General features: G+C 58.0%; 1 protein-coding gene across 2 annotated transcripts in view; it reads right to left on the minus strand.

Moving 5' to 3' along the window:
• The window catches only part of LOC147091816 (NADH-ubiquinone oxidoreductase subunit 8-like), a 45,468-nt gene that overhangs the window by 2,459 nt on the left and 15,742 nt on the right, over positions 1-27,267 (minus strand). For both annotated transcript variants that reach the window (XM_085976866.1, XM_085976867.1), the window contains exons 3-5: positions 9,112-9,174; positions 7,142-7,231; positions 3,811-3,983 (exon numbers count right to left, since the gene is read on the minus strand). In XM_085976866.1, coding sequence (XP_085832992.1) covers positions 3,811-3,983; positions 7,142-7,231; positions 9,112-9,174 — 326 coding nt within the window. The remainder of the gene's footprint in view (positions 1-3,810; positions 3,984-7,141; positions 7,232-9,111; positions 9,175-27,267) is intronic.

Here is a 27,267-nt window from a genome sequence, read left to right on the forward strand (position 1 = left end):
GGACCCCGAGAGCGGGGGGGCGGGGACCTCGAGAGCGGGGGGGCGGGGACCTCGAGAGCGGGGGGACGGGGACCTCGAGAGCGGGGACGGGGACCTCGAGAGCGGGGGGACGGGGACCCCGAGAGCGGGGGGACGGGGACCTCGAGAGCGGGGGGACGGGGACCTCGAGAGCGGGGGGACGGGGACCTCGAGAGCGGGGGGACGGGGACCTCGAGAGCGGGGGGACGGGGACCTCGGGAGCGGGGGGACGGGGACCTCGGGAGCGGGGGGACGGGGACCTCGAGAGCGGGGGGACGGGGACCTCGAGAGCGGGGGGGACGGGGACCTCGAGAGCGGGGGGACGGGGACCTCGAGAGCGGGGGGGGGGCGGGGACCCCGGGAGCGGGGGGGCGGGGACCCCGGGAGCGGGGGGGGGCGGGGGACCCCGGGAGCGGGGGGGCGGGGACCCCGGGAGCGGGGGGGCGGGGACCCCGGGAGCGGGGGGGGCGGGGACCCCGGGAGCGGGGGGGGCGGGGACCCCGGGAGCGGGGGGGGCGGGGACCTCGAGAGCGGGGGGGGCGGGGACCTCGAGAGCGGGGGGGCGGGGACCTCGAGAGCGGGGGGGCGGGGACCTCGAGAGCGGGGGGGACGGGGACCTCGAGAGCGGGGGGACGGGGACCTCGAGAGCGGGGGGACGGGGACCTCGAGAGCGGGGGGACGGGGACCTCGAGAGCGGGGGGGGGCGGGGACCCCGGGAGCGGGGGGGCGGGGGACCTCGAGGAGCGGGGGGGCGGGGACCTCGAGAGCGGGGGGACGGGGACCTCGAGAGCGGGGGGACGGGGACCTCGAGAGCGGGGGGACGGGGACCTCGAGAGCGGGGGGACGGGGACCTCGAGAGCGGGGGGACGGGGACCCCCGAGAGCGGGGGGACGGGGACCCCGAGAGCGGGGGGACGGGGACCCCGAGAGCGGGGGGACGGGGACCCCGGGAGCGGGGGGACGGGGACCCCGGGAGCGGGGGGACGGGGACCCCGGGAGCGGGGGGACGGGGACCTCGAGAGCGGGGGGGACGGGGACCTCGAGAGCGGGGGGGGGCGGGGACCCCGGGAGCGGGGGGGACGGGGACCCCGGGAGCGGGGGGACGGGGACCCCGGGAGCGGGGGGACGGGGACCCCGGGAGCGGGGGGACGGGGACCTCGAGAGCGGGGGGGACGGGGACCTCGAGAGCGCGGGGACGGGGACCTCGAGAGCGCGGGGACGGGGACCTCGAGAGCGCGGGGGACGGGGACCTCGAGAGCGCGGGGGACGGGGACCTCGAGAGCGGGGGGACGGGGACCCCGAGAGCGGGGGGACGGGGACCTCGAGAGCGGGGGGACGGGGACCCCGAGAGCGGGGGGACGGGGACCTCGAGAGCGGGGGGGACGGGGACCTCGAGAGCGGGGGGGACGGGGACCTCGAGAGCGGGGGGGACGGGGACCTCGAGAGCGGGGGGGACGGGGACCTCGAGAGCGGGGGGGACGGGGACCTCGAGAGCGGGGGGACGGGGACCTCGAGAGCGGGGGGGGCGGGGACCTCGAGAGCGGGGGGACGGGGACCTCGAGAGCGGGGGGACGGGGACCTCGAGAGCGGGGGGGACGGGGACCTCGAGAGCGGGGGGACGGGGACCTCGAGAGCGGGGGGACGGGGACCTCGAGAGCGGGGGGACGGGGACCTCGAGAGCGGGGGGACGGGGACCTCGAGAGCGGGGGGACGGGGACCTCGAGAGCGGGGGGACGGGGACCTCGAGAGCGGGGGGGGCGGGGACCTCGAGAGCGGGGGGACGGGGGCCTCGAGAGCGGGGGGCGGGGGCCTCGAGAGCGGGGGGGCGGGGACCTCGAGAGCGGGGGGGCGGGGACCTCGAGAGCGGGGGGACGGGGACCTCGAGAGCGGGGGGACGGGGGCCTCGAGAGCGGGGGGACGGGGGCCTCGAGAGCGGGGGGACGGGGACCCCGAGAGCGGGGGGGAAGGGGACCCCGAGAGCGGGGGGACGGGGACCCCGAGAGCGGGGGGGAAGGGGACCCCGAGAGCGGGGGGACGGGGACCCCGAGAGCGGGGGGACGGGGACCTCGAGAGCGGGGGGACGGGGACCTCGAGAGCGGGGGGACGGGGACCTCGAGAGCGGGGGGACGGGGACCTCGAGAGCGGGGGGACGGGGACCTCGAGAGCGGGGGGACGGGGACCTCGAGAGCGGGGGGACGGGGACCTCGAGAGCGGGGGGGACGGGGACCTCGAGAGCGGGGGGACGGGGACCTCGAGAGCGGGGGGACGGGGACCTCGAGAGCGGGGGGACGGGGACCTCGAGAGCGGGGGGACGGGGACCTCGAGAGCGGGGGGACGGGGACCCCGAGAGCGGGGGGACGGGGACCCCGAGAGCGGGGGGACGGGGACCCCGAGAGCGGGGGGACGGGGACCTCGAGAGCGGGGGGACGGGGACCTCGAGAGCGGGGGGACGGGGACCCCGAGAGCGGGGGGGCGGGGACCTCGAGAGCGGGGGGGCGGGGACCTCGAGAGCGGGGGGACGGGGACCTCGAGAGCGGGGGGACGGGGACCTCGAGAGCGGGGGGACGGGGACCCCGAGAGCGGGGGGACGGGGACCCCGAGAGCGGGGGGACGGGGACCCCGAGAGCGGGGGGACGGGGACCCCGAGAGCGGGGGGACGGGGACCCCGAGAGCGGGGGGACGGGGACCCCGAGAGCGGGGGGACGGGGACCCCGAGAGCGGGGGGACGGGGACCCCGAGAGCGGGGGGACGGGGACCCCGAGAGCGGGGGGGGGCGGGGGCCTCGAGAGCGGGGGGACGGGGACCCCGAGAGCGGGGGGGAAGGGGACCCCGAGAGCGGGGGGGAAGGGGACCCCGAGAGCGGGGGGGAAGGGGACCCCGAGAGCGGGGGGACGGGGACCCCGAGAGCGGGGACCTCGAGAGCGGGGGGACGGGGACCTCGAGAGCGGGGGGACGGCGGGGACCTCGAGCGCGGGGACGGGGACCTCGAGCGCGGGGACGGGGACCTCGAGAGCGGGGGGACGGGGACCTCGAGAGCGGGGGGACGGGGACCTCGAGTGCGGGGGGGCGGGGACCTCGAGAGCGGGGGGGCGGGGACCTCGAGAGCGGGGGGGCGGGGGACCTCGAGAGCGGGGGGGCGGGGACCCCGAGAGCGGGGGGACGGGGACCTCGAGCGCGGGGACGGGGACCTCGAGCGCGGGGACGGGGACCTCGAGAGCGGGGGGACGGGGACCTCGAGAGCGGGGGGACGGGGACCTCGAGAGCGGGGGGGCGGGGACCTCGAGAGCGGGGGGACGGGGACCTCGAGAGCGGGGGGACGGGGACCTCGAGAGCGGGGGGACGGGGACCTCGAGAGCGGGGGGACGGGGACCCCGAGAGCGGGGGGACGGGGACCTCGAGAGCGGGGGGGCGGGGACCTCGAGAGCGGGGGGACGGGGACCTCGAGAGCGGGGGGACGGGGACCTCGAGAGCGGGGGGACGGGGACCTCGAGAGCGGGGGGACGGGGACCTCGAGAGCGGGGGGACGGGGACCTCGAGAGCGGGGGGACGGGGACCTCGAGAGCGGGGACGGGGACCTCGAGCGCGGGGACGGGGATCTCGAGAGCGGGGGGGCGGGGATCTCGAGAGCGGGGGGGACGGGCACCACGAGAGCGCGGGGACGGGGACCTCGAGAGCGGGGGGACGGGGACCTCGAGAGCGGGGGGACGGGGACCTCGAGAGCGGGGGGACGGGGATCTCGAGAGCGGTGGGCGGAGCGAGTGATAGAGTGACGGTGAATAAAAGGCTGCCTCACCTGAGCAGGACAGACGGCCTCACACAGTTTACAGGCGATGCATCGTTCCTCTCCCGAGGGGTATCTTCTCAGCGCGTGCTCGCCTCGGAAGCGGGGGCTCAGCGGCCCCTTCTCAAACGGGTAGTTGAGAGTGGCCGGCTCCCGAAACAAGTAGCTCAGAGTCATGGCCAGCCCTCCAACAGAAAGAGCACAAGATCAGCACCCACTGGCCCAGACAGTTGCAGTGATCAGCACTCACTGGCCACTGGCCCACAGTTACAATGATCAGCACTCACTGGCCACTGGCCCACAGTTACAGTGATCAGCACTCACTGGCCACTGGCCCACAGTTACAGTGATCAGCACTCACTGGCCACTGGCCCACAGTTACAGTGATCAGCACTCACTGGCCACTGGCCCAGACAGTTACAGAGATCAGCACTCACTGGCCACTGGCCCAGACAGTTACAGTGATCAGCACTCACTGGCCACTGGCCCACAGTTACAGTGATCAGCACTCACTGGCCACTGGCCCAGACAGTTACAGTGATCAGCACTCTCTGGCCACTGGCCCACAGTTACAGTGATCAGCACTCACTGGCCACTGGCCCACAGTTACAGTGATCAGCACTCACTGGCCACTGGCCCACAGTTACAGTGATCAGCACTCACTGGCCACTGGCCCACAGTTACAGTGATCAGCACTCACTGGCCACTGACAATGACAGTTACAGTGATCAGCACTCACTGGCCACTGGCCCAGACAGTTACAGTGATCAGCACTCACTGGCCACTGGCCCAGACAGTTACAGTGATCAGCACTCACTGGCCACTGGCCCAGACAGTTACAGTGATCAGCACTCTCTGGCCACTGGCCCACAGTTACAGTGATCAGCACTCACTGGCCACTGGCCCAGACAGTTACAGTGATCAGCACTCACTGGCCGCTGGCCCACAGTTACAGTGATCAGCACTCACTGGCCACTGGCCCAGACAGTTACAGTGATCAGCACTCACTGGCCACTGGCCCAGACAGTTACAGTGATCAGCACTCACTGACCACTGGCCCAGACAGTTAGTGATCAGCACTCACTGGCCACTGGCCCAGACAGTTACAGTGATCAGCACTCACTGGCCACTGGCCACGACAGTTACAGTGATCAGCACTCACTGGCCACTGGCCCACAGTTACAGTGATCAGCACTCACTGGCCACTGGCACAGACAGTTACAGTGATCAGCACTCACTGGCCACTGGCCCACAGTTACACTGATCAGCACTCACTGGCCACTGGCACAGACAGTTACAGTGATCAGCACTCACTGGCCACTGGCCCAGACAGTTACAGTGATTTGCACTCACTGGCCACTGGCCCACAGTTACAGTGATCAGCACTCACTGGCCACTGGCAATGACAGTTACAGTGATCAGCACTCACTGGCCACTAGTTACAGTGATCAGCACTCACTGACCACTGGCCCTGGCAGTTACACTGATCAGCACTCACTGGCCACTGGGCCAGGCAGTTACAGTGATCAGCACTCACTGGCCACTGGGCCAGACAGTTACAATGATCAGCACTCACTGACCACTGGGCCACAATTACAGTGATCAGCACTCACTGGCCACTGGCAATGACAGTTACAGTGATCAGCACTCACTGACCACTGGCCCTGGCAGTTACAGTGATCAGCACTCACTGGCCACTGGCCCAGACAGTTACAGTGATCAGCACTCACTGGCCACTGGCCCACAGTTACAGTGATCAGCACTCACTGACCACTGGCCCTGACAGTTAGTGATCAGCACTCACTGGCTACTGGCCCACAGTTAGTGATCAGCACTCACTGACCACTGGCCCTGGCAGTTACAGTGATCAGCACTCACTGGCCACTGGCCCTGGCAGTTACAGTGATCAGCACTCACTGGCCACTGGCACAGACAGTTACAGTGATCAGCACTCACTGGCCACTGGCCCAGACAGTTACAGTGATCAGCACTCACTGACCACTGGGCCACAATTACAGTGATCAGCACTCACTGACCACTGGCCCTGGCAGTTACAGTGATCAGCACTCACTGGCCACTGGCCCAGACAGTTAGTGATCAGCACTCACTGGCCACTGGCCCACAGTTACAGTGATCAGCACTCACTGACCACTGGCCCTGACAGTTACACTGATCAGCACTCACTGGCCACTGGCCCAGACAGTTACAGTGATCAGCACTCACTGGCCACTGGCCCACAGTTACAGTGATCAGCACTCTCTGGCCACTGGCCCAGACAGTTACAGTGATCAGCACTCACTGGCCACTGGCCCAGACAGTTACAGTGATCAGCACTCACTGGCCACTGGCCCAGACAGTTACAGTGATCAGCACTCACTGGCCACTGGCCCACAGTTACAGTGATCAGCACTCTCTCTGGCCACTGGCCCAGACAGTTACAGTGATCAGCACTCACTGGCCACTGGCCCAGACAGTTACAGTGATCAGCACTCACTGGCCACTGGCCCAGACAGTTACAGTGATCAGCACTCACTGACCACTGGGCCACAATTACAGTGATCAGCACTCACTGGCCACTGGCAATGACAGTTACAGTGATCAGCACTCACTGACCACTGGCCCTGGCAGTTACAGTGATCAGCACTCACTGGCCACTGGCCCAGACAGTTACAGTGATCAGCACTCACTGGCCACTGGCCCACAGTTACAGTGATCAGCACTCACTGACCACTGGCCCTGACAGTTAGTGATCAGCACTCACTGGCTACTGGCCCACAGTTAGTGATCAGCACTCACTGACCACTGGCCCTGGCAGTTACAGTGATCAGCACTCACTGGCCACTGGCCCTGGCAGTTACAGTGATCAGCACTCACTGGCCACTGGCCCAGACAGTTACAGTGATCAGCACTCACTGACCACTGGCCCTGACAGTTAGTGATCAGCACTCACTGGCTACTGGCCCACAGTTACAGTGATCAGCACTCACTGGCCACGACAGTTACAGTGATCAGCACTCACTGGCCACTGGCCCAGACAGTTACAGTGATCAGCACTCACTGGCCACTGACAATGACAGTTACAGTGATCAGCACTCACTGGCCACTGGCAATGACAGTTACAGTGATCAGCACTCGCTGGTCACTGGCCCAGACAGTTACAGTGATCAGCACTCACTGGCCACTGGCCCTGGCAGTTACAGTGATCAGCACTCACTGGCCCAGACAGTTACAGTGATTGGCACTCGCTGGCCACTGGTGTTACAGATAACGGCAGTGCTCATACTGCAATCCAGTAACCCTGATTCAAAGAGAAGTGAAAGAATTGAAGAAAGTTTCGACCCACCTCGGAATAACTCGGTCCAGAACAGGGTCTGAGCGGCATTGTCTGTAATAGTTCGCAAATCATTGGCGTCCTCCTTTTCATTCACATATTCTGCAGGTAAAAAGCGCAGTCAGTAAACCGTGTGTAACAGAGTGTAATTAACAGGCGCACAGAGAAGCACGCGCGAGGCCGGAGGGGACGCGCGCGCGGGGCCGGAGGGGACGCGCGCGCGGAGCCGGAGGGGACGCGCGCGCGGAGCCGGAGGGGACGCGCGCACGGAGCCGGAGGGGACGCGCGCACGGAGCCGGAGGGGACGCGCGCACGGAGCCGGAGGGGACGCGCGCACGGAGCCGGAGGGGACGCGCGCACGGAGCCGGAGGGGACGCGCGCACGGAGCCGGAGGGGACGCGCGCACGGAGCCGGAGGGGACGCGCGCACGGAGCCGGAGGGGACGCGCGCACGGAGCCGGAGGGGACGCGCGCACGGAGCCGGAGGGGACGCGCGCACGGAGCCGGAGGGGACGCGCGCACGGAGCCGGAGGGGACGCGCGCACGGAGCCGGAGGGGACGCGCGCACGGAGCCGGAGGGGACGCGCGCACGGAGCCGGAGGGGACGCGCGCACGGAGCCGGAGGGGACGCGCGCACGGAGCCGGAGGGGACGCGCGCACAGAGCCGGAGGGGACGCGCGCACAGAGCCGGAGGGGACGCGCGCACAGAGCCGGAGGGGACGCGCGCACAGAGCCGGAGGGGACGCGCGCACAGAGCCGGAGGGGACGCGCGCACAGAGCCGGAGGGGACGCGCGCACAGAGCCGGAGGGGACGCGCGCACAGAGCCAGAGGGGACGCGCGCACAGAGCCAGAGGGGACGCGCGCACAGAGCCAGAGGGGACGCGCGCACAGAGCCAGAGGGGACGCGCGCACAGAGCCAGAGGGGACGCGCGCACAGAGCCAGAGGGGACGCGCGCACAGAGCCAGAGGGGACGCGCGCACAGAGCCAGAGGGGACGCGCGCACAGAGCCAGAGGGGACGCGCGCACAGAGCCAGAGGGGACGCGCGCACAGAGCCAGAGGGGACGCGCGCACAGAGCCAGAGGGGACGCGCGCACAGAGCCAGAGGGGACGCGCGCACAGAGCCAGAGGGGACGCGCGCACAGAGCCAGAGGGGACGCGCGCACAGAGCCAGAGGGGACGCGCGCACAGAGCCAGAGGGGACGCGCGCACAGAGCCAGAGGGGACGCGCGCACAGAGCCAGAGGGGACGCGCGCACAGAGCCAGAGGGGACGCGCGCACAGAGCCAGAGGGGACGCGCGCACAGAGCCAGAGGGGACGCGCGCACAGAGCCAGAGGGGACGCGCGCACAGAGCCAGAGGGGACGCGCGCACAGAGCCAGAGGGGACGCGCGCACAGAGCCAGAGGGGACGCGCGCACAGAGCCAGAGGGGACGCGCGCACAGAGCCAGAGGGGACGCGCGCACAGAGCCAGAGGGGACGCGCGCACAGAGCCAGAGGGGACGCGCGCACAGAGCCAGAGGGGACGCGCGCACAGAGCCAGAGGGGACGCGCGCACAGAGCCAGAGGGGACGCGCGCACAGAGCCAGAGGGGACGCGCGCACAGAGCCAGAGGGGACGCGCGCACAGAGCCAGAGGGGACGCGCGCACAGAGCCAGAGGGGACGCGCGCACAGAGCCAGAGGGGACGCGCGCACAGAGCCAGAGGGGACGCGCGCACAGAGCCAGAGGGGACGCGCGCACAGAGCCAGAGGGGACGCGCGCACAGAGCCAGAGGGGACGCGCGCACAGAGCCAGAGGGGACGCGCGCACAGAGCCAGAGGGGACGCGCGCACAGAGCCAGAGGGGACGCGCGCACGCGCACAGAGTCAGAGGGGACGCGCGCACAGAGCCAGAGGGAATCATGCGCATGCACAGAGCCAGAGGGGGAGACACACGCACACACGCACGACAGATATGGAGAGGAAAATGCAATGAGCACTCACTGAAACTTTTCAACTGGACAGCTGTGCTTAACAGGCGAATGTATCCCGGGATCAGCAGCCTCCCTGTAACCGACGGAAAAACGTTAGAAACAGACTGAGAGTAACACACAGACCCTCACACCCCCTCCCCACACACACACACACCACCCTTGACCCCCGCAGTAACACACAGACCCTCACACGTCATTCTTACCATCCCAGGGAGGGGGTATGATGAGAGATTGGGTCGATTGGGTTTATACTCGCTGGACTTTAGAAGAATGAGAGGGGATCTCATTGAAACTTATAAAATTCTAACAGGACTAGACAGACTAGATGCAGGAAGGATGTTCCCGATGGCCGGGGAGTCCAGAACCAGGGGTCACATAGAAACATAGAAACATAGAGATAGGAACAGGAGTAGGCCATTCGGCCCTTCGAGCCTGCTCCGCCATTCAATGAGATCATGGCTGATCTTCGTCTGAGATCATAGCTGATCTTACCAGTTCAATACCCCGTCCCCGCCTTTTCTCCGTAACCCTTAATCCCCTTAGCCTTCAGAAATATATCCAATTCTCTCTTGAAAATATTTATTGAATTAGCCTTCACAGCCCTCTGTGGCAGGGAATTCCACAGGCTCACCACTCTTTGAGTGAAGAAATTCTTCCTCATCTCTGTTTTAAATGATTTGCCCGCTATTTTTAGACTGTGGCCCCTGGTTCTGTGCTCCCCGGCCATTGGAAACATTCTCTCTGAATTCAGCCTGTCCAGGCCTGCCATAATTTTATATGTTTCGATGAGATCCCCTCTCAATCTTCTAAACTCCAGTGAGTACAAGCCCAAACTATTTAATCTCTCTTCGTAGGTCATTCCCGCCATTCCAGGTATCAGCCTGGTGAATCGCCGTTGCACTCCCTCCATGGCAAGAACATCCTTCCGCAGATGGGGCGACCAAAACTGTACACAATACTCCAGATGCGGTCTCACCAGCACCTTGTACAGCTGTAGTAAGGTATCCCTATTCCTATACTCGAACCCCCTTGATATGAAGGCCAACATACCATTTGCCTTCTTGATCGCCTGTTGCACCTGCATGCTCTCCTTCAGTGACTGGTGCACAAGAACACCCAGGTCCCTCTGCACTTCCCCATCTCCCAATCTATTGCCATTTAGATAATAATCTACCCTCCTGTTTTTACCCCCAAAGTGGATAACCTCGCATTTATCCACATTATAGTGCATCTGCCACGTATCTGCCCATTCCCCCAACCTGTCCAAATCGCACTGTAGCCTCCTGACATCCTCATCAGAGCCCACCCCTCCTCCTAGTTTAGTGTCGTCAGCGAATTTGGAAATATTGCATCCAATTCCCTGATCCAGATCATTTATATATATTGTGAACAGCTGGGGTCCCAGGACAGATCCTTGCGGCACCCCGCTGGTCACTGCCTGCCACTCCGAAAACGAGCCGTTTATTCCAACTCTCTGTTTTCTATCCGCCAGCCAGTTCTCTATCCACGTTAATACTTTGCCCCCAATCCCATGAGCCTTAATTTTGCATGATAATCTTTTGTGTGGAACCTTATCGAAGGCTTTCTGGAAGTCAAGGTACACCACATCCACTGGCTCTCCCCCATCTATTTTACCAGTTACTTCCTCAAAAAATTCCAGCAGATTAGTCAAACACGATTTACCCTTTGTAAATCCATGTTGACTCTGTCCGATCCTTTCCCCATTTGTCAAGTGCTCCGCTATTTTATCCTTAATAATGGACTCTAGCATTTTGCCCACAACCGATGTAAGGCTTACTGGTCTATAATTCCCTGCTTTCTCTCTACCCCCCTTTTTAAATATTGGGGTAACATTAGCTACCCTCCAATCCACGGGTACTGTTCCCGAGTCAATGGAGTTCCGGAAGATGATCCTTAGAGCATCTGCTATCTCCAGGGCCACCTCCTTAAGTACCCTAGGATGTAGTTTATCAGGCCCCGGGGATTTGTCGGCCTTCAGTCCCCTCAACTTATCCAAGGATAAGGGGTAAGCCATTTAGGACTGAGATGAGGAGGAATTTCTTCACCCAGAGAGTGGTGAACCTGTGGAATTCTCTACCACAGAAGGCAGTTGAGGCCAATTCATTAAATATATTCAAGAAGGAGTTGGATATATTACGGCTAAAGGGGTCAAGGGGTATGGGGAGAAGGCAGGGACAGGGTACTGAATTTGGATGATCAGTCATGATCGCATTGGGTGGCGGAGCAGGCTCGAGGGGCCGAATGGCCTACTCCTGCACCTATCTTCGATGTTTCTATGAGTTTTGCGGATGGTATTCCAGAGCTTTGGGGCACAAGCGGATGAAGGCACGGCCACCAATGGTGGAGCGATTGAAAGCAGGGACGCTCAGGAGGCCAGAATTGGAGAAGCACAGAGATTCTGGAGGGTTGTGGGGCTGGAGGAGGTTACAGAGATAGGGAGGGTTGACGGGCTGGAGGAGGTTACAGGGATAGGGAGGGTTGTAGGGGCTGGGGGAGGTTACAGAGATAGGGAGGGTTGTCGGGCTGGAGGAGGTTACAGAGATAGGGAAGGTTGTAGGGGATGGAGGAGGTTACAGAGATAGGGAGATTTGTAGGGGCTGGAGGTGGTTACAGATATAGGGAGGGTTGTAGGGGCTGGAGGAGGTTACAGAGATAAGGACGGTTGTAGGGGGCTGGAGTAGGTTACAGAGATAGGGAGGGTTGTAGGGCTGGAGGAGGTTACAGAGATAGGGAGAGTTGTAGGGGCTGGAGGAGGTTACAGAGATAGGGAGGTTTGTAGGGCTGGAGGAGGTTACAGAGATAGGGAGGGTTGTCGGGCTGGAGGAGGTTACAGAGATAGGGAGGGTTGTAGGGGCTGGAGGAGGTTACAGAGATAGGGAGGGTTGTAGGGGCTGGAGGAGGTTACAGAGATAGGGAGGGTTGTAGGGGCTGGAGGAGGTTACAGAGATAGGGAAGCTTGTAGGGGCTGCAGCAAGTTACAGAGACAGGGAGTGTTGTGGGGCTGGAGGAGGTTACAGAGATAGGGAGGGTTGTGGGGCTGGAGATTTCAGAGTTAGGGAGGGTTGGAGGGGGTTGGAGGAGGTTACAGAGATAGGGACGGTGGTAGGGGCTGGAGGAGGTTACGCAGATAGTGAGGGTTGTAGGGCTGGAGGAGGTTACAGGGTTGGGAGGGTTGTAGGGGCTGCAGGAGGTTACAGAGATAGGGAGTGTTGTAGGGACTGGAGGATATTACAGAGATAGGCATGTAGGGCTGGAGGGGGTTACAGATATAGGGATGGTTGTAGGGGCTGCAGGACGTTACAGAGATAGGGAGGGTTGTGGGGCTGGAGGAGATTACTGAGATAGGGAGGGTTGTAGGGGCTGGAGGAAGTTACAGGGATAGGGTGGGTTGTAGGGTCTGGAGGAGGTTACAGAGATAGGGAGGTTTGTAGGGCTGGAGTAGGTTACAGAGATAGGGAGGGCTGTAGGAGCTGCAGGCGGTTACAGAGATAGGGGGGGTTGTAGGGACTGGAGGAGGTTACAGAGATAGGGAAGGTTGTAGGGGGCTGGAGGAGGTTACAGAGATAGGGAGGGTGTAGGGGCTGGAGGAGGTTACAGAGATAGGGAGGGTTGTAGGGGCTGGAGCAAGTTAGAGATAGGGAGGTTGTAGGGGCTGGAGGAAGTTACAGAGATAGGGATGGTAGTAGGAGCTGGAGGAGGTTACAGAGATAGGGAGGGGTGTAGGGTTGTAGGGGGTTACAGAGATAGGGAGGGTTGTCGGGCTGGAGGAGGTTACAGAGATAGGGGGGTTGTCGGGCTGGAGGAGGTTACAGAGATAGGGAGGGTTGTAGGGGCTGGAGGAGGTTACAGAGATAGGGAGGGTTGTAGGGGCTGGAGGAGGTTACAGAGATAGGGAGAGTTGTAGGGGCTGGAGGAGGTTACAGAGACGGAGTGTTGTGGGGCTGGAGGAGGTTACAGAGATAGGGAGGGTTGTGGGGCTGGAGATTTCAGAGTTAGGGAGGGTTGTAGGGGGTTGGAAGAGGTTACAGAGATAGGGAGTTTTGAGGGGCTGGGGCAGGTTACAGAGATAGGGAGGGTTGTAGGGGCTGGAGGAGGTTACAGAGATAGGGAGGGTTGTAGGGGCTGGAGGAGGTTACAGAGATAGGGAGGGTTGTAGGGGCTGGAGGACGTTACAGAGATAGGGAGGGTTGTAGGGGCTAGAGCAAGTTACAAAGATAGGGAAGCTTGTTGGGGCTGGAGGAGGTTACAGATATAGGGAGGGTTGTAGGGGCTGGAGGAGGTTACAGAGATAGGGAGGGTTGTCGGGGCTGGAGGAGGTTACAGAGATAGGGAGGGTTGTAGGGGCTGGAGGAGGTTACAGAGATAGGGAGGGTTGTAGGGGCTAGAGCAAGTTACAGAGATAGGGAAGCTTGTTGGGGCTGGAGGAGGTTACAGAGATAGGGAGGGGTGTTGGGCTGGAGGAGATTACAGAGATAGGGCAGGTTGTAGGGCTTGGAAGAGGTTACAGAGATACGAAGGGTTGGAGGAGGTTACAGATATAGGGAGGGTTGTAGGGGCTGGAGGAGGTTACAGAGATAGGGAGGGTTGTCGGGGCTGGAGGAGGTTGCAGATATAGGGAGGGTTGTAGAGGCTGGAGGAGGTTACAGAGATAGGGAGGGGTGTAGGGGCTGGAGGAGGTTACAGGGATAGGGAGGGTTGTAGGGGCTGGAGGAGGTTACAGAGATAGGGAGGGTTGTAAGGCTGCAGGAGGTTACAGGGACAGGGAGGGTTCTAGAGCTGGAGGAGGTTACAGAGATAGGGAGGGTTGTAGGGGCTGGAGAAGGTGACAGAGATAGGGAGGGTTGTAGGGGGCTGGAGGAGGTTAAAGAGATAGGGAGGGGGTGTAGGGGCTGCAGTGGGTTACAGAGATAGGGAGTGTTGTAGGGGCTGGAGGAGGTTACAGAGATAGGGAGGGTTGTAGGGGCTGGAGGAGGTTACAGAGATAGGGAGCGTTGTAGGGCAGGAGGAGGTTACAGAGATAGGGAGGGTTGTAGGGGCTGGAGAAGGTGACAGAGATAGGGAGGGTTGTAGGGGCTGGAGGAGGTTACAGAGATCGGGAGGGTTGTCGGGGCTGGAGAAGGTGACAGAGATAGGAAGGGTTGTTGGGGCTGGAGGAGGATACAGAGATAGGGAGAGGGGTAGGGGCTGGAGGAGGTTACAGAAATAGGGAGGGTTGTAGGGGCTGGAGGAGGTTACAGGGATAGGGTGGGTTGTAGGGGCTGCAGGAGTTTACAGAGATAGGGAGGGTTGTAGGGGGTTACAGAGATAGGGAGGGTTGTAGGGGGCTGGAGGAGGTTACAGAGATAGGGAGGGTGGTAGGGGCTGGAGCAGGTTACAGAGATAGGGAGGGTTGTAGGGGCTGGAGGAGGTTACAGAGATAGTGAGGGTCGTAGGGGTCTGGAGGAGGTTACAGAGATAGGGAGGGTTGTAGGGCTGGAGGAGGTTACAGAGATAGGGAGGGTTGTAGGGGCTGGAGGAGGTTACAGAGATAGGGTGGGTTGTAGGGGCTGCAGGATGTTACAGAGATAGGGAGGGTTGTAGGGGCTGGAGGAGATTACAGAGATAGGGAGGATTGTGGGGCTGGAGGAGGTTACCCAGATAGGGAGGGTTGTAGGGCTGGAGGAGGTTACAGGGTTGGGAGGGTTGTAGGGGCTGCAGGAGGTTACAGAGATAGGGAGGTTGTAGGGGCTGGAGGAGGTTACAGAGATAGGGATGTTTGTAGGGCTGGAGGAGGTTACAGAGATAGGGAGGGTTGTAGGGGCTGGAGGATGTTACAGAGATAGGGAGGGTTGTAGGGGCTGGAGGAGGTTACAGAGATAGTGAGGGTTGTAAGGCTGGAGGAGGTTACAGAGATAGGGAGGGATGTAGGGGCTGGGGCAGGTTACAGAGATAGGGAGGGTTGTAGGGGCTGGAGGAGGTTACAGAGATTGGGAGGGTTGTCGGGCTGGAGGAGGTTACAGAGATTGGGAGGGTTGTAGGGGGTGGGAGGGGGTTACAGAGATAGGGAGGGTTGTTGGGGGCTGGAGGAGGTTACAGAGATAGGGAGGGTTGTAGGGGGTGGGAGGGGGTTACAGTGATAAGGAGGGTTGTCGGGCTGGAGGAGGTTACAGAGATAGGGAGGGTTGTCGGGGCTGGAGGAAGTTACAGAGATAGGGAGAGTTGTAGGGCTGGAGGAGGTTACAGGGTTGGGAGGGTTGTAGGGGCTGCAGGAGGTTACAGAGATAGGGAGGTTGTAGGGCTGGAGGAGGTTACCCAAATAGGGAGGGTTGTGGGGCTGGAGGAGGTTACAGAGATAGGGAGGATTGTGGGGCTGGAGGAGGTTACCCAGATAGGGAGGTTGTAGGGCTGGAGGAGGTTACAGGGTTGGGAGGGTTGTAGGGGCTGCAGGAGGTTACAGAGATAGGGAGGTTGTAGGGGCTGGAGGAGGTTACAGGGTTGGGAGGGTTGTTGGGGCTGCAGGAGGTTACAGAGATAGGGGGGGTTGTAGGGACTGGAGGATTTTACAGAGATAGGCTTGTAGGGCTGGAGGAGGTTACAGAGATGGGGAGGGTTGTAGGGCTGGAAGAGGTTACAGAGATAGGGAGGGTTGTAGGGGCTGGAGGAGGTTACATAGATAGGGAGGGTTGTGGGGCTGGAGTTTTCAGTGATAGGGAGGGTTGTGGGGCTGGAGGAGATTGCAGAGATAGGGAGGGTGGTAGGGGCTGGAGGAGGTTACCCAGATAGGGAGGGTCGTAGGGCAGGAGGAGGTTACAGGGTTGGGAGGGTTGGAGGGGCTGGAGGAGGTTACAGGGATAGTGAGGGTTGTAGGGGCAGGAAGAGGTTACAGAGCTAGGCAGGGTTGGAGGAGGTTACAGAGATAGCGAGGGTTGTAGAGGCTGGAGAAGGGGACAGAGATAGGGAGGGTTGTAGGGGCTGCATGAGGTTACAGAGATAGGGAGGGTTGTAGGGGGCGGGAGGAGGTGCCAGAGATAGGGAGAGGTGTCGGGGCTGGAGGGGGTTACAGAGATAGGGAGGGTTGTCGGGGCTGGAGGAGGTTACAGAGATAGGGAGGGTTGAAGGGGGCTGGAGAAGGTTACAGAGATAGGGAGGGGTGTAGGGGCTGGAGGGGGTTACAGAGATAGGGAGGGTTGTAGGGGCTGGAGGAGGTTACAGAGATAGGGAGGGTGGTCGGGGCTGGAGCAGGTTACAGAGATAGGGAGGGTTGTAGGGGCTGGAGGAGGTTACAGAGATAGGGAGGGTTGAAGGGGGCTGGAGAAGGTTACAGAGATAGGGAGGGGTGTAGGGGCTGGAGGGGGTTACAGAGATAGGGAGGGTTGTAGGGGCTGGAGGAGGTTACAGAGATAGGGAGGGTGGTAGGGGCTGGAGGAGGTTACAGAGATAGGGAGGGGAGTAGGGGCTGGAGGAGGTTACAGAGATTGGGAGGGTTGTAGGGCTGGAGGAGGTTACAGAGATTGGGAGGGTTGTAGGGCTGGAGGAGGGTACAGAGATAGGGAGGGTTGTAGGGGATGGAGGAGGTTACAGAGATAGGTTGGGTTGTAGGGGCTGCAGGAGGTTACAGAGATCGGGAGGGTGGTAGGGCTGGAGGAGGTTACAGAAATAGGGAGGGTGGTGGGGCTGGAGGAGGTTACAGAGATAGGGAGGGTTGTAGGGGCTGGAGGTTACAGAGATAGGGAGGGTTGTGGGGCTGGAGGAGGTTACAGAGATAGGGAGGGTTGTGGGGCTGGAGGAGGTTACAGAAATAGGGAGGGTTGTAGGGGGCTGGAGGAGGTGCCAGAGATAGGGAGGGTTCTAGGGGCTGGAGAAGGTGACAGAGATAGGGAGGGTTGTAGGGGGTTACAGAGATAGGGAGGGTTGTAGGGGGCTGGAGGAGGTTACAGAGATAGGGAGGGTGGTAGGGGCTGGAGCAGGTTACAGAGATAGGGAGGGTTGTATGGGCTGGAGGAGGTTACAGAGATAGGGATGGGTGTAGAGGCTGGAGGAGGTTACAGAGATAGGGAGGGTTGTAGGGGCTGGAGGAGGTTACAGAGATAGGGAGGTTGTAGTGCTGGAGGATGTTACAGAGATAGGGAGGGTTCTAGGGGCTGGAGGAGGTTACAGATATCGGGAGTGTTGTCGGGGCTGGAGGAGGTTACAGAGATAGGGAGGGTTGTAGGGCTGGTGGAGCTTACAGAGATAGGGAGGGTTGTCGGGGCTGGAGGAGTTTACAGAGATAGGGAGAGTTGTAGGGGGTGGGAGGGGGTTACAGGGATAGGGAGGGTTGTAGGGGGCTGGAGGAGGTTACAGAGATAGGGAGGGGTGTAGGGGCTGCAGGGGGTTACAGAGATAGGGAGGGTTGTAGGGCAGGAGGAGGTTACAGAGATAGGGAGGGTTGTAGTGGCTGGAGGAGGTTAATGAGAGTGAGGGTTGAAGGGCTGGAGGAGTTTACAGAGATAGGGACGGGTGTAGGGGCTGGAGGAGGTTACAGAGATAGTGAGGGTTGTAGGGGCTGGAGGATGGAGGGTTGTAGGGGCTGGAGGAGGTTACACAGATAGGGTGGGTTGTAGGGGCTGGAGGAGGTTACAGAGATAGGGAGGGTTGTAGGGGCTGGAGGAGGTTACAGAGATAGGGAGGGTTGGAGGGGGTTACAGAGGTAGGGAGGGGTGTAGGGGCTGGAGGAGGTTACACAGATAGGGAGGGGTGTAGGGGCTGGAGGAGGTTACAGAGATAGGGAGGGTTGTAGGGGCTGGAGGAGGTTACAGAGATAGGGAGGGTTGTAAGGCTGGAGGAGGTTGCAGAGATAGGGAGGGTAGTAGGGGCTGGAGGAGGTTACAGAGATAGGGAGGGGTGTAGGTGCTGGGGCAGGTTACAGAGATAGTAAGGGTTGTAGAGGGCTAGAGGAGGTTACAGAAATAGGGAGGGTTGTGGAGCTGGAGGAGGTTACAGAGATAGGGAGGGTTGTAGGGGCTGCAGGACGTTTCAGAGATAGGGAGGGTTGTGGGGCTGGAGGAGATTATAGGGAGGGTTGTAGGGGCTGGAGATTACAGAGATAGGGAGGGTTGTAGGGGCTGGAGGAAGTTACAGAGATAGGGAGGGTTGTTGGGGCTTGAGGAGGTTACAGAGATAGGGAGGGTTGTCGGGCTGGAGGAGGTTACAGAGATAGGGAGGGTTGTCGGGCTGGAGGAGGTTACAGAGATAGGGAGGGTTGTAGGGGCTGGAGGAGGTTACAGAGATAGGGAGGGTTGTTGTTGTGTCTGTACCTTTAAGAGAATAACTGGTCTCAGACTGCAGTACCGGCAGTGACCACCCCTGTATAAAAGGCACTAGTGAGCCTCTGTTGTTTCAGTTTCACTATTGACTTCAATCAGTAAAGACGTGTTTTGTTCAACTCCTGCTGTCCGTGTCTCAATCATTCACGGATATAATACTGGCGACGAGCAGATACGAACTTACCTGCAGTCTGCACCACCTCCTGGGATCCATTCCTACAGCGAAGTGAGCAGAGGTCGAGGCCAGAAAGAAAAGAAAGTAAGAGGCAGTAGAAACGGGCATCGACCGTGGGCATCCGCCCCTGTGTTAGCGGAGTTGAAGATTGCTGGAGAAGCTGTCGGAAGCGGGGCCTGGTTCCTGTCGACGGTGCTTCAGCTAATTCGGGCTGGTGGCAGGTGGTACACTGATCCTTCCTGGGCTGCGGCGGTCGCGAACTCGAGCGGGTGGTTTGCAACGGGGCCGAGCAGCGTTGTCGGGAAGAGAGAGGGTGGAGCACACAGGGCGCGGCCGGTGCTACGAAGCCGGGCTGCGTATAGACCCGCGAAGAGGGAGGCAAGAGTCCCACAGGGTTGTTCCACGACGGGAAAATAATAAAAATTATTAAACGCGCAAGAAACCGTGAAAAGCAGCGCTAACAACAGCGGGGAAGAAGGCAAAGCGCGGGAGGCGCCATCTTAATCAGCGGGGAAGACGGCAAAGCGCGGGAGGCGCCATTTTGTTAAATCGGGGAAGAAGGCAAAGCGCGGGAGGCACCATTTTAGATTTGCAAGATGCCGAAGACTGGCTGTATCACTGCTTTTGATAATACAATAGAGGACTGGACCACGTATGTGGAAAGAGTCGAGGTATATTTCGAGGCAAACGAAATAGCGGAGGAGAAAAAAGCATCGATATTGCTAAACTTAAATGGGCGCTAGAACGTACGGCCTATTGCGGGACCTGATTACTCCAGCCAAACCGAAGGCGAAGAGTTTTAACGAAATTGTTGCTGTCCTACAGGAACACCTAAACCCTGAACCGCTGTTGATAGCAGAAAGATTTAAATTCCACAGGAGAACTCAGCACAAAGATAAGAGCAATGCTGAGTATCTTACGGAACTACGCAAGCTATCAAAGCACTGCCAGTTTGGAGCAGGACTGGCAGATACCCTACGGGACAAATTTGTCTGTGGACTCCTGAGTGAAGGAACACAGAAGAAGTTACTCTCAGAGAAAGAGCGGACGCTAGATAAGGCTTTCAGCGTGGCAGTATCGTATGAAGCAGCAGCCAGGGGAGCTGCAGAAATTCAACAAAAACCACAGGAATACGGCACCCACGAAATGACACGGGGATTTGCAAAATGTTATCGCTGTGGCAGAACTAACCATGACCAGAAGGACTGCTGGTCCAAAGACAAAATATGCAGGCAATGCGGGAAGATGGGACACATTGCACGAGTTTGCAGGTCTGGGAAGAAGACCAGCGACAACAAAAAGGCTACTAAGGAACCGTACAAGAAAGTACAAAAGATGACAGACAGTAGTTCCGAAGAGCAGATGAGCGATAGTGAATCCAGGAACAGGAGACTAAGCTGTCTCAAACTTCACAATGTAATCGCAAAAGAGGATCACTGAACCATTTGGGTCACCCTCACGATAGCAGGGTCCCAAGTTAAAATGGAATTGGATACAGGATCAGCGCTAACCGTCATGAATCGACGAGACTACGAGCGGCTATTTTCACACATACCCTTGAGAGAGACATCCATCGTCTTGACGACGTATACGGGGCAAAAAGTATACCCCAGAGGAAAAATAAGGGTGCCTGTCGAATACAACGGCAAGAAAATACGGAAATTGTATCTCTACATACTGCCAAATGGTGGACCACCGTTATTGGGACAGGAATGGATCAGGAAGATAAACTTAGATTGGCACTCCATTCATGCAATGACGGTGGACGGTAAAAAAGATGAAGACGTCACTCCTGGACGATTGTCAACAATCTTAGCTAACGCCAAAGAGGTATTTCAACATGAACTGGGCACGCTTAAAGGCGTAACCGCCTCGATAAAAATAGAAGAGAATGCAGTTCCCAAGTTTTTCAAAGCAAGACCGGTACCATATGCAATTCGCCCAGCCGTCGAGGCAGAGCTGGAGAATCTGGAGAAGGCGGGCGTGTTGTCTAAGGTCGACTGGAGCGAGTGGGCGACACCCATCATTCCTGTCATGAAGAAAACGTTAAGCAATTAAGTCCAGGGAGCCAAGGAAGATTCGCATCTGTGGGGATTTCAAGGTGACGGTGAACCCAGTCCTTCACACAGTACAATATCCTCTTCCAAGGATAGAAGACATCTTCGCCTCACTGTCTGGAGGGAAGCGTTTTACAAAAATTGACCTAGCACAAGCATATTTGCAGATGGAGGTTGAAGAGTCCTCTAGGAAGTATCTCACGATAAACACTCACAAAGGTCTTTACCAGTATCATCGATTGGTATTCGGAGTAGCATCGGCTCCGGCGATATGGCAAAGAGCGATGGAACAAGTCCTGCAAGGGATTCCGGGGACTCAGTGCTACTTGGATGACATCCTTGTAACAGGTGAAGGTGACAGTGAACACCTTAACAACCTAGAACAGGTGCTCACTAGACTACGGGAACATGGGCTGCGAGCCAACCGCCCCAAGTGCGAATTTTTTAAGAAACCGATATCGTATTGTGGCCACGTGATTGATGAAGAGGGGTTACATAAGTCCCCTGACAAAATTGAAGCGGTTGTTAAGGCCCCAGCGCCTGAAAATGTGTCGCAACTGAGGTCATTCCTCGGATTGGTGAATTACTACCATAAGTTTTTGCCGAATTTGTCGACAATTCTGCACCCACTGAACGCCCTGCTACGAACGGGGGTAGCATGGAAATGGAGCGATGATTGTAAGCGTGCTTTTCAGAAGAGTAAGGACTTAATCACTTCAAGGGAAGTATTGGCTCATTACAACCCAGCACTGCCGATCAGACTGGCGTGTGATGCATCTCCCTACGGCATTGGGGCGGTACTGTCACATAAATTCCTTGATGGTTCAGAGAGGCCGATAGCTTTTGCGTCACGCTCGTTAACTACTGCCGAGCGTAACTACGCCCAGATTGACAGAGAGGCCCTCAGCCTAGTGTGGGGGATGAAGAAGTTCAATCACTACCTGCACGGTCAAAAATTTACTCTACTAACCGATCATCAACCTCTCGTCTCCATTTTCAACCCTCAGAAGGGCGTACCGATAATGACAGCACAACGGCTGCAGAGATGGTCCCTTTTCCTAGGGGCACACCAATATGATATCGAGTACAAAGGAACTAAACAGCATGGAAATGCTGATGGATTGTCACGCCTACCGTTGCCGACGGTGGAAGAAGACCTTGCAGTGGATCCAATGGAGTTATTCCACGCGACCATAGTCGAATGTCTCCCTGTGACGAATGCAAATATAGTAAAGGAAACACGGAATGACCCGACACTATCACGGGTCTATGATTTAACGGTGAAGGGATGGCCAGCACATGGCGAACCACTGCTGCCAGCATTCTCGCCGAGAAGAGAACAGCTGTCAGTGTGCAGAGGAACCTTGATGTGTGGATCCAGAGTAGTAATCCCACCTAAGTTGACGGATAGAGTGCTCAATGAGCTTCATGAGGGTCATCTGGGTGGGGTAAAAATGAAGAACTTAGCCAGAGTGTTTGTGTGGTGGCCGGGAATCGATAGAGAAATCGAAGAGATGACCAAGAGCTGTGCAGGATGCCAGAAGGTCCAAAACGCCCCACCACAAGCTCCTCTGCATCCATGGGAGTGGCCCTCATCTCCATGGCAAAGGGTGCACATTGATTTTGCTGGTCCCTTCATGGACCCGATGTTTTTAATTGCGGTGGATGCACATTCAAAGTGGCCAGAGGTAATAAAAATGTCCTCAACCACCACGGAAAAAACTATCACAGTTTTACGAACCATATTCGCCAAGAATGGGCTGCCTGAACAGATTTGCTCTGACAATGGACCACAGTTTGTGTCTGAAGAGTTCCGGAGGTTCTTAAAGAACAATGGTGTTAAGCATTACACATCTGCCCCATATCATCCAGCCACTAATGGATTGGCCGAGAGGTTTGTCCAAACATTCAAGAAGGCTATCAAGGCAATGTGTAATGAAGATATACCCCTACAACACAAGGTGGACAACTTCTTTTTTGCCTACCGGAATGCGACACATGCGGTTACCAACCAAACTCCAGCCATGATGTTCTTCAATCGAAGACTACGATGCCGCTTCGATTTGGTTAAGCCAAACGTCCGAAGAGATGTGGAGAACAGGCAGTTTCAGAATATGAATGAAAGGCCGACCAGGAGTTTTAAGATAGGTCAACCAGTTTTGGCCCGGGACTACCGCACTGAGAAATGGCAGCCAGGAACGATTTGCACATGACAAGGACCTCTCATGTATACCGTGGACGTTGGGGAGAGCATTGTAAGACGCCATGCTGACCAGATTCTAGAGTCACTGGAAAACGTCAACTCCACACCACGATCTGATACACCTGGTAATGAAATCGACGTTCCAATTGCAGCTACCGCAGAACCGGGAATATTGGAAGCAGATGAACCAAACAACGACATTGATTCCGACTCAACATTGCCAGAAGAACCTGATACTCCAAAGAGGCGTTATCCAGACAGAATCAGGAAGCCTCCTCAAAGACTGAACTTATAATTGCTTAAACTTAACCAATGTATCTAGCAACAGTAATTGTGATTGTAATTAGTTATCATTTAGTTGTTAAATGAATGTTATGTACTGTTTATCTAAAAGGGGAGGAATTGTTGTGTATGTACCTTTAAGAGAATAACTGGTCTCAGACTGCAGTACCGGCAGTGACCACCCCTGTATAAAAGGCACTAGTGAGCCTCTGTTGTTTCAGTTTCACTATTGACTTCCAGCAGTAAAGACTTATTTTGTTCCACTCCTGCTGTCCGTGTCTCAATCATTCATGGACGTAATAGATGTACGGCTGGAGGAGGTTACAGAGATAGGGAGTGTTGTAGGGGCTGGAGGAGGTTACAGAGATTGGGAGGGTTGTCGGGCTGGAGGAGGTTACAGAGATAGGGAGTGTTGTAGGGACTGGAGGAGGTTACAGAGATAGGGAGGGTTGTAGGGACTGGAGGAGGTTACAGAGATAGGGAGGGTTGTAGGGCTGGTGGAGCTTACAGAGATAGTCAGGGTTGTAGGGCTGGAGGTTACAGAGATAGGGAGGGTTGTAGGGGCTGGAGGAGTTTACAGAGATAGGGAGGGTTGTAGGGGGTGGGAGGGTTGTTGGGGGTGGGAGGGGGTTACAGAGATAGGGGGTATTGCAGGGCTGGAGGAAGTTACAGAGATAGGGAGGGTTGCAGGGGCTGGAGGAGGTTACAGAGATAGGGAGGGTTGTAGGGGGTTGGAGGAGGTTACAGAGATAGGGGGTATTGCAGGGCTGGAGGAAGTTACAGAGATAGGGAGGGTTGCAGGGGCTGCAGGAAGTTACAGAGATAGGGAGGGTTGTAGTGCTGGAGGAGGTTACAGAGATGAGGAGGGTTGTAGGGGCTGGAGGAGGTTACAGAGATAGGGAGGTTGTAGGGGCTGGAGGAGATTACAGAGATAGGGAGGGTTGTAGGGGCTGGAGGAGATAACAGAGATAGGGAGGGTTGTAGGGGCTGGAGGAGGTTACAGAGACAGGGAGTGTTGTGGGGCTGGAGGAGGTAACAGAGATAGGGAGGGTTGTGGGGCTGGAGATTTCAGAGATAGGGAGGGGTGTTGGGGATTGGAGGAGGTTGCAGAGATAGGGAGCATTGTAGGGGCTGGAAGAGGTTACAGAGATAGGGAGGGTTGTAGGGACTGGAGGAGGTTACAGAGATAGGGAGGGTTGTAGGGGCTGGAGGAGGTTACAGAGATAGGGAGGGTTGTGGGGCTGGAGGAGGTTGCAGAGATAGGGAGTGTTGTAGAGGCTGGAGGAGGTTACAGAGATAGGGAGGGTTGTAGGGCTGGAGGAGGTTACAGAGGTCGGGGGGGTTGTGGGGCTGCAGGAGGTTAGAGATGAGGAGGGTTGTAGGGCTGAAGGAGGTTACAGAGATAGGGAGGGTTGTAGGGGCTGGAGGAGGTTACAGAGATTGGTAGAGTTGTAGGGGCTGGAGGAGGTTACAGAGATAGGGAGGATTGTCGGGCTGGAGGAGGTTACAGAGATAGGGAGAGTTGTAGGGGCTGGAGGTGGTTACAGATATAGGGAGGGTTGTAGGGGCTGGAGGAGGTTACAGAGATAGGGAGGGTTGTTGGGGCTGGAGGAGGTTACAGAGATAGGGAGGGTTGTAGGGGCTGGAGGAGGTTACAGAGATAGGGAGGGTTGTAGGGGCTGGAGGAGGTTACAGAGATAGGGAGGGTTGTAGGGGCTGGAGGAGGTTACAGAGATAGGGAGGGTTGTAGGGGCTAGAGCAAGTTACAGAGATAGGGAAGTTTGTAGGGGCTGGAGCAAGTTACAGAGATAGGGCGGGTTGTAGGGGCTGGAGGAGGTTAGAGATCGGGAGGGTTGTAGGGGCTGGAGGAGGTTACAGAGATAGGGAGGGTTGTGGGGCTGGAGATTTCAGAGATAGGGAGGGTTGTAGGGGGTTGGAGGAGGTTACAGAGATAGGGAGGGTTGTAGGGGCTGGAGGAGGTAACAGAGATAGTGAGGGTTGTGGGGCTGGAGGAGGTTACAGAGATAGGGAGGGTTGTAGGGGCTGCAGGACGTTACAGAGATAGGGAGGGTCTAGGGGCTGGAGGAGGTTACAGAGATAGGGAGGGGTGTAGGGCTGGAGGAGATTACAAAGATAGGGTGGGTTGTAGGGGCTGGAAGAGGTTACAGAGATAGGAAGGGTTGTAGGGCTGGTGGAGGTTACAGAGATAGGGAGGGTTGTAAGGCTGGAGGAGGTTACAGGGATAGGGAGGGTTGTAGGGCTATAGGAGGTTACAGAGATAGTCAGGGTTGTAGGGCTGGAGGAGGTTACAGAGGATAGGGAGGGTTATGGGGCTGGAGGGGGTTACAGAGATAAGGAGGGTTGTAGGGGCTGGAGGAGGTTACAGAGATAGGGAGGGTTGTAGGGGCTGGAGGAGGTTACAGAGATAGGGAGGGTTGTAGGGCAGGAGGAGGTTACAGAGATAGGGAGGGTTGTAGGGGCTGGAGAATGTGACAGAGATAGTGAGGGTTGTAGGGGGCTGGAGGAGGTTACAGAGATAGGGAGGGTTGTCGGGGCTGGAGGAGGTTACAGAGATCGGGTGGGTTGTAGTGGCTGCAGGAGGTTACAGAGATAGGGAGGGTTGTAGGGGCAGGAGGAAATTACAGAGATAGGGAGGGTTGTAGCGGCTGGAGGAGATAACAGAGATGGGGAGGATTGTGGGGCTGGAGGAGGTTACCCAGATAGGGAGGGTTATAGGGCTGGCGGAGGTTACAGGGTTGGGAGGGGTGTAGGGGCTGCAGGAGGTTACAGAGATAGGGAGGTTGTAGGGGCTAACAAGAACATAAGAACATAAGAAATAGGAGCAGGAGTAGGCCAATCGGCCCCTCGAGCCTGCTCCGCCATTCAATAAGATCATGGCTGAACTGATCCTAACCGCCAATCCACTATCACAGAACCATCTCCTGAATCTAACAGAATTAGACACACGAAATAGGAGCAGGATCAGGCTACACGGCCCCTGGGCCCGCTCCGCTACCCACAGGGCCATGACCGATCCGAACCTAAACTCATGTCCAAATTCCTGCCCACTCCCCGTAACCCTTAATTCCCTTTACTTGTAGGAAACTGTCTATTTCTGTTTTAAATTTATGTAATGATGTAGCTTCTACAGCTTTTTGGGGCAGCATATTCCATGGACCTACCACCCTCTGAGTGAAGTAGTTCCTCCTCATCTCAGTTTTGAAAGAGCAGCCCCTTATTCTAAGACTATGCCCCCTAGTTCTAGTTCCACCCATCATCGGGAACATCCTCCCTGCATCCACCCGATCCGACCCCTTCACAATCTTATGTGTTTCAATAAGATCGCCTCTCATTCTTCTGAACTCCAATGAGTAGAGTCCCAATCTACTCAACCTCTCCTCATATGTCCATCCCCTCATCCCCGGGATTAACCGAGTGAACCTTCTTTGTACTGACTCAAGAGCAAGTATGTCCTTTCTTAAGTATGGACACCAAAACTGTATGCAGTATTCCAGGTGCGGTCTCACCAATACCTTGTACAACTGAAGCAATACCTCCCTATTTTTATATTCTATCCCCCTAGCAATGAAAGCCAACATTCCATTGGCCTTCTTAATCACTTGCTGCACCTGCATACTAACCTTTTGAGTTTCGTGCACCAGGACCCCCAGATCCCTTTGTACTTCAGTACTTTCAGTTTCTTGCCATTAAGATAATAACTTGCTCTACGATTTTTCCTGCCAAAGTGCATAACCTCACACTTTCCAGTATTGTATTCCATCTGCCAAATCTCTGCCCACTTACTTAGCCTGTCTATGTCCCCTTGCAGGTTTTTTATGTCCTCCTCACTCACTACTTTCCCTCCCATCTTAGTATCATCTGCAAACTTTGATATGTTACACTCGGTCCCCTCCTCCAAATCGTTAATATAGATTGTAAAGAGTTGGGGACCCAGCATTGACCCCTGCGGAACACCACTAGTTACTGGTTGCCAGTCTGAAAATGAACCATTTATCCCAACCCTCTGCCTTCTGTTAGATAGCCAATCCTCTATCCATGCCAGAATATTACCCCCAATCCCGTGATTTTTTATCTTAAGCAATAATCTTTTGTGTGGCACCTTGTCAAATGCCTTTTGGAAGTC

This window comes from Somniosus microcephalus, unplaced genomic scaffold (assembly GCF_052327205.1).
Source record: "Somniosus microcephalus isolate GS21.2 unplaced genomic scaffold, FLI_Smic_1.0 unresolved_chr3, whole genome shotgun sequence".
NCBI classification, from domain to species: Eukaryota; Metazoa; Chordata; class Chondrichthyes; order Squaliformes; family Somniosidae; genus Somniosus; species Somniosus microcephalus.